This window comes from Apium graveolens, chromosome 5, assembly GCF_009905375.1.
Source record: "Apium graveolens cultivar Ventura chromosome 5, ASM990537v1, whole genome shotgun sequence".
NCBI lineage: Eukaryota > Viridiplantae > Streptophyta > Magnoliopsida > Apiales > Apiaceae > Apium > Apium graveolens.
The window spans coordinates 314,040,527-314,047,060 of NC_133651.1; the positions used below are offsets into that span (position 1 = coordinate 314,040,527).

Consider the following 6,534-nt stretch of genomic DNA (forward strand, 5'->3'; position numbering starts at 1 on the left):
CAATCACCAAAGCAAATTTGTTTCTACTCTATTTCCCACTAACTCTTGTTGAACTTAATATGATTTTTTTAATGAATAAAATATTAAGCTTCTCCTCAACTTCTCATCCCATTTTTTGAAAAATATATAAAATTTAAGGTCTTTGACTCCTGTCCCGAGTTCAGAGTACCCTTTTCAATGCTTACTTCATATATCCACTTCCATGTATTACACATGATTATATTATAGTATATAGCACCAGGCCCATCATATCTTATTTTGACAATTTAAAATCTTGGTTACTTTTTTTCATATTTATTGCTTTACCTAATTTAAACATAAATTAGATATTCATTTGCTTCCCACCTCTATTCTCTTTTTAGGACAAAAGGGGGTTTTTTTCTTTGTAACATCTCTCCCCCTTTGTACTTTTGTTTAAAACCCTACCTCCATTTTAAGTTTAACCCCTCTCTCTCTCATCTCTCTCCTCACTCTCTCCCATCTCTCTCTCTCTCTTTTAAGCCTTCTCTCTCTCTCTCTCTCATATCTCTCTCTATATATCTCTCCCCCATCTCTCTCCTCACTCTCTCCTATCTCTCTCTACTGAAGAGAGTGAAAAAAACACGAAAACCCCATGGATAACAATGAAGCAACAAGTACAGTCTTATCAAGAATCCAAAAATTAGATCCGGAGTATGGTGGCAAAGTCTTGGGTTATCTCCTTCTAAAAGATCTCGGCGAGAAGGAAATGATAAGGCTTGCTTTTGGTCCTGAAAATCATTTGATTTCTCTGATTAATCAAGTGAAAACTGAAATGGCTCGTTCACCAAACACTTCACCTGCTTCACCTTTTAACCCCATATCAAACCCTAATAGACCCAACCCTTTTCCCCAATCTTCTCCTAGAATCATTGTTCCAAACAATGGGTTTCATTTAAGCCCTTCATCTCCTTCATCTCCATGGTTTCATAGCCCAAAACAAGGTCCTTCTGGTTCTTCACTTTCGTATGCTGCGGTGGTTAATGGGAACAATGGGAACAGTTCTGGTAACCCTTTTGGCTCTCCTTCAAACCCTTCTTTTGTTTCTCCTTTTTATCAAAATGGTGATGATGATGCTTTGTTTCTTGATGATGGTAATGGTAAAAACTTGGACTTTAATGACCCAATTGTTAGTCCTGGCGGACGGAGTGATTCGATGTTGTTTCCGTATGGGAATTGTAATGAGAATCACCAGTTTCTTCACCGGAGGAGTGTTTCGGTGAATGATGTGTTTTTAGGCCAATCTGATGAGAATGGTGGGAATGTAGGTGGTGGTGGGTTTGGATGGAAGCCTTGTATGTATTTTGCTAAAGGGTTTTGTAAGAATGGGGGTGGTTGTAAGTTTGTGCATGGTGGTTTCGGTGCCGATTCGCCTGACGGGTCACCGAAATTTGATGGGTTTGATGAATTGATGAGAATGAAGGCTATTCAGGCTCAAAGATTGGCTTTGGCTACTGGAGCTCCAATGCCTTATGGTAACAGATGTATGAGCTTTCTTAATGACAGTCCAAGGTAATATTAATAATAATTACAGTTATTATTTGCAATAAAAATTTATAATTTAATGTCTTTTTAGATTTGTAATGATTGCATGTTTGTTGAGTAATGATATGTGTACATGTAATAATCAATTTGTCTAAATTCTTGATCATGATTATTTATATGTATACATGTGTGTATTAATCAATTTGTCTGAATTGTTGAACATGATTGTTTATTTATCATTATATGATGTGTACATATGTGTAAATACCATTGTGAACTAATATGTCACAATTGCTGGTGTGTGCACAGAACATGTGATCTTTATGTTACTTAGATTTTTCTATATTGGGAAATCTGGGTGGATATTGGTTTTTTTTTATGTTTTTTCATGGTGTGGTGCTACATTGTAGATCCGCCGCGGCGGCAGCTGTCATGATGGGGGATGACTATCTTCCATTTGGTCGATGCAGACATGATAGGAGTGATTTTGCTGCTGCTTTTGGTGGATTTAGAGAACATCCAAATTCTAGCTCGCGACAAATTTACTTGACATTTCCAGCTGATAGCACTTTCAAGGAAGAGGATGTTTCTAACTACTTTAGGTAAGGTGTATGGTTTGCTTAAAATTCGATGATGATTTCATACAGTTAATTTAACATGTATGTTTAAATTTCTTGAAGCCAATTTGGACCGGTGCAAGATGTGAGGATCCCTTATCAGCAGAAGAGAATGTTTGGCTTCGTTACATTTGTCTATCCTGAAACTGTGAAGCAGATTTTGGCTAAAGGAAACCCCCATTTTGTGTGTGATTCACGTGTTCTTGTTAAGCCCTACAAGGAGAAGGGTAAACTTCCGGACAAGTATGACACCCTATCTCATTATTTACTTGTATTGATCCTGCGTAACTGAGTTTGTATTAGTTCCCAGTTATTAATTTAAGAATCTACAGGAAGCACCAGATGGAGATGGGAGAGTTTCCTGCATGTTTTAGCCCATCTGGGCCCGACTCCATGGAGCCTTTTGATCTTCCCTTTGGTAAGTTTACATGTTGATTCTGCCTGTTTGATTATCACTTCAGTTATAGATGCTTTAGTTCTTTGTTGCTATGTACAGGAAGAAGAATGATGCTGAATAGCCAGGAAATGATGTTTAGAAGAAAATTGGAGCAGGAGGCAGAATTGCAGCAAGCTATTGAGTACCAGGGAAGAAGGCTGATGAATCTTCAACTCCCAGAGATGATGAATCATAATCTTAATCATCAACTCCATCGCCATCAGTTGGCTGTTGTTCCTGTCCCTGTCCCTGTTCCATTCCCTGCGCAAGCTTACTCTCAAATTAATCATGGTCTTGCACAGGCAGCAGATGGTATCACTCAAGAGGATTTAGATGGTAAAAGTAAATTCAATTTGATATTTTATGAAATATGACTTCATTAGTTACTGTGACAACTCATGTTATTATATATTCTTGAAGGTGGTAATACTGGAAATGATGAAGCTGTTTCTCCCACCGTAGCTGCTGATCCACAGGAATCTAATGCTAGCGATGGGAATGGCAGCGACAGTGGCAAGCAAAAGGTTCCTAGCCTTGGTGAATCTGATCCTCATGGAAGGTACAGTTAATTTAATATTTACACTCTTAGCCTCTTGTCTGTAAACTTGTGATCTGCGGCTCAATCTCTAGTTTTGTATCTTTAGGATCTAACTAATACTCTATATTCTCATCTTCACTTGCAGCAATTTGGAGCACATCCTTCCTGATAGCCTTTTCTCATCTCCTAAAAAATCTGACCAGTACGTGTGCTCTGCCTCTGCTGAAATTGATGATGGTGTCCCGGGAACAAGCACATTGCTCTCGTCTAACCTTTTCCCAGCTGTAACTTCCAGTCGCAATTTGGCCTCTCTCAGTTCTCGTTTCGCCGAAATGCCAAGGTACTGATGGCTCCCTTCCTCTCTAGATATGTATTAGTACGCGTTTGATAAGAATAGTCTACTCATGCATTATGAACAAGTCATTTAATGGTTTATTTCGAGCAGGAAGCCATTGGTATGATGTGGGTGAGCATGGCCAGCATGGAGGGATTTGACTTCAGTTTTTGGGTAAGATCTTAATTTTACTTGTCGAAAAAAAGAAGAAAATTCTTTGTGCACATTTATTTGATTATTTGAATCAAGCTTATGATATGAATTCATTATAATTCTTGGTAAATTTGTTTGATTGCAGAAGTTTTGAGTAGAGACCACATAGAATGAAGACAAGCCCCTCCAGCTGTATAGTCAGTCAAAGCTTACTCAGCATGATAAAAGAAAAAAAAGTAGCTCTCAAGATATCCTCAAGATTATTAGAATCATCAAATACCATACTAGTAGTACTTACAACAAAAATACATAATATGCATAGATGAAAGGACAGATGAACTAGTTAATGGGAGTGGGGGTGCCCCTTCTGTTTAATTTTACCCTTCTCTCTTTTGTTAGACTGTACTGGACCACACAACAGTCCAGTAACAAAGGATTAGTACCATCAGACTAGCAATAGCTTTTCTTTTTATAATGTCAATACTAGTTAAGACTTTTGCACATTTTCCAGTTTCTCTTGTTTTTCTTTTCCCTGGTTTTTTTTCATTTGCTTTATCTGCTGCAAAGGTATGAGAAAGTGAATTTTATGCTAATCCTCAGGGATTAGAATGTAATTTATGTGAATGTACATGTATGTATATATTTGTTGCTTAAAAGTCATCCATGAAGTGGAATCTTGGTTATGCACAGGTACAGTGACATGAACATATGGTAAGTGTAGGGCCTATGTTTCATAACTTCTTGCTTTGAATCTTTTGATGACCTCTCTTGAGTACTTGCACATCCTTTTCCATTGAATTGTTCATAATAACATGCATTGCAGAGAAGTACTGTAAAATTCAAATAATGGTCCTGTCCTGTGTAATACTTTTTTTTTTCTTTTTCTTTTTTACTAGTTTCACACTCACACACCCCCCTGTCTCTGACAAAGTTCGAACTCTCGATATTCCTTATCGGGAGTGAGGGAGATACTGCTACACCAAGCGGTGTCGGGTATTTTTGGTTTTTCTTGCTAGGCAATAATCTTGGAATTGTTTTGTTTTTGTGTTATGGGGGTATATAGGATGGTTTTGGGAAATGTGGTGTGGGAAATAAAAGGGAGTGATATTTTAGTGAATAAAGGTAACTTTAGGGAGGCATAGTGTGGAAGGGAGGGCCATATTATTATCAGTTATCACATGGGGGTTACTGACACAAAATTTGAATGGCATCCAAGGATACCACCAATATTCTGAATTTAATTATACTTTAGCCTGCTCCCTTTTTAAATGGCTCTTGCCTTTGCCTGTTCACTGACTTACTGTTTTTAATTTGACAAGGGGACATGTCATTGTATTGCTTACAGTAACAGGCCATAGCCTCTTTGCTGTTTGAATTGTTGACCAGCAATTATTAGATAAATAAATCATGTTATTTTAAAAATTCCCATTTTGCTACAGAAAAAAATCTACCTTCAATTTGGTGAAATGTTTTGGCCATGTTTTCCTTGTTTTGTTTGCTAATTGGTTATGCATATATACCATGAGTCAGATTCTTGACCTCGTTGCATTATTTCTTTGTTGGCCAAGAACAAGTTCAATAACACCTTAAATTAGTGTCATAAATTATAATTTGAGGCGTTTTAAATAATTAGGTGTTCCAACAAATGTCCTAGCGGTCTCTTAAAATACTAGGATATTTATCAATATCTTATTTTGAAGGCTCCACTAGGTATGACTTATTTCAATTTTTTTAATAAAAAAATTTCTTCCCCTCTTTTTTTACACATATATCTTCCCTCTCATTTTCATTCTCTCCGAATTTAATTTAAATATTATATTATTTCAATGATAAGACACAACTATAAGGTATTGTTGTAGTGCATACATTAGATTATTGTCGTAAATTACTAGGATAACATCTTTTATAATATTTTTAAGGCATCTTTTATGACACTTTTAAAATTATTCTAATCTCGTTAGCAGGAGTTCGTTCATAAGCTCAACCGCTGCTCCGATTCTTTGTTCGATTAACCTCGTTTTCTCGTTGAATCTACAATTATAAAAGGAAATTATAGAAAATTTAAAACTTTTATATGTTAAAGGTTACTCAACAACACAAGGTCCAATATAATTGCAATTTGTACAACATGAAGTGACTCAATGACATTGTAGATCCTTGTAGACGAGTTATGAATTATGATGTTGGATTCATTGAATTTTGAATTTTCAAAGCAACTTTTAGTTACCAAAAACTCGAGTACCTAGGTATTTTATGGTCAATTGTAATTACTACTACAAATTGTAATTTATTCTCTTGACTGTTGAAATTACCGAAGTAACTGCAAAATCCGTGAAACAACGAAACCCTATTATATACTCCCGGTTTTATTTCAACTGTCTCTTGATTTTTCTGCACATATTTTAAGATACTTTGACCGCATAGTAAAAATTACTCCCTCCGTCCCTCCCAATTGTTATCGTTTCTGGGAGAGTGTCCGGCACGCATTTTAAGATGAATAAAAAGTATAGTTTCATAACTTTTTTTAAAAATTTTCTTTTTCTGAATAAAAATAGAATGTTTAAACTTTTATTCAGAAAAATAAAATTTTAAAAAAAAGTTAAAGAACTATAATTTTTCTTCATCTTAAAATGCGTGCCGGACACTCTCCCAGAAACGATAACAATTGGGAGGGACGGAGGGAGTATTATTTTTAAAATTTTTCTTTTGTAAATAAAAGTTTAAGTTATATATTTTTATTCAGAAAAAAAAAATTAAAAAATTATTATTTTAATTATGCGGTCAAAACACTTCGAAATGAGTGCAGAAAAGTCAAACGATTATTAAAATGAACTCCGGTGACCCTAGTATACCTAGGTAAATTAAGCTCCTTATCACAAGCAACTTGTAATCTACATATGACTCGAGCCGGTAGCAGATGTCATTGCACAGTAGTAATTTATTACTAGTAACA

At 35.7% G+C, this 6,534-nt stretch overlaps 1 protein-coding gene across 1 annotated transcript; it reads left to right on the plus strand.

Moving 5' to 3' along the window:
- The first annotated feature begins 380 nt into the window (after positions 1-380).
- LOC141659439 (zinc finger CCCH domain-containing protein 55-like) lies at positions 381-4,241 on the plus strand. The gene is made up of 9 exons (XM_074466303.1): positions 381-1,530; positions 1,914-2,105; positions 2,184-2,363; positions 2,453-2,538; positions 2,617-2,892; positions 2,977-3,115; positions 3,240-3,434; positions 3,540-3,602; positions 3,727-4,241. Exons 1-8 carry the CDS (start codon positions 614-616, stop codon positions 3,553-3,555), a joined length of 2,001 nt encoding a protein of 666 aa, XP_074322404.1. The 5' UTR covers positions 381-613; the 3' UTR covers positions 3,556-3,602; positions 3,727-4,241.
- The last annotated feature ends 2,293 nt before the right edge of the window (positions 4,242-6,534 follow it).

Coding starts and splice junctions, on each gene's coding strand:
- LOC141659439 (XM_074466303.1), top strand. CDS start 614: ATGGATAACAATGAAGCAACAAGTACAGTCTTATCAAGAATCCAAAAA. Junction 2,106..2,183: donor GATGTTTCTAACTACTTTAG/GTAAGGTGTATG, acceptor AATTTCTTGAAG/CCAATTTGGACCGGTGCAAG. Junction 3,116..3,239: donor GAATCTGATCCTCATGGAAG/GTACAGTTAATT, acceptor CTTCACTTGCAG/CAATTTGGAGCACATCCTTC.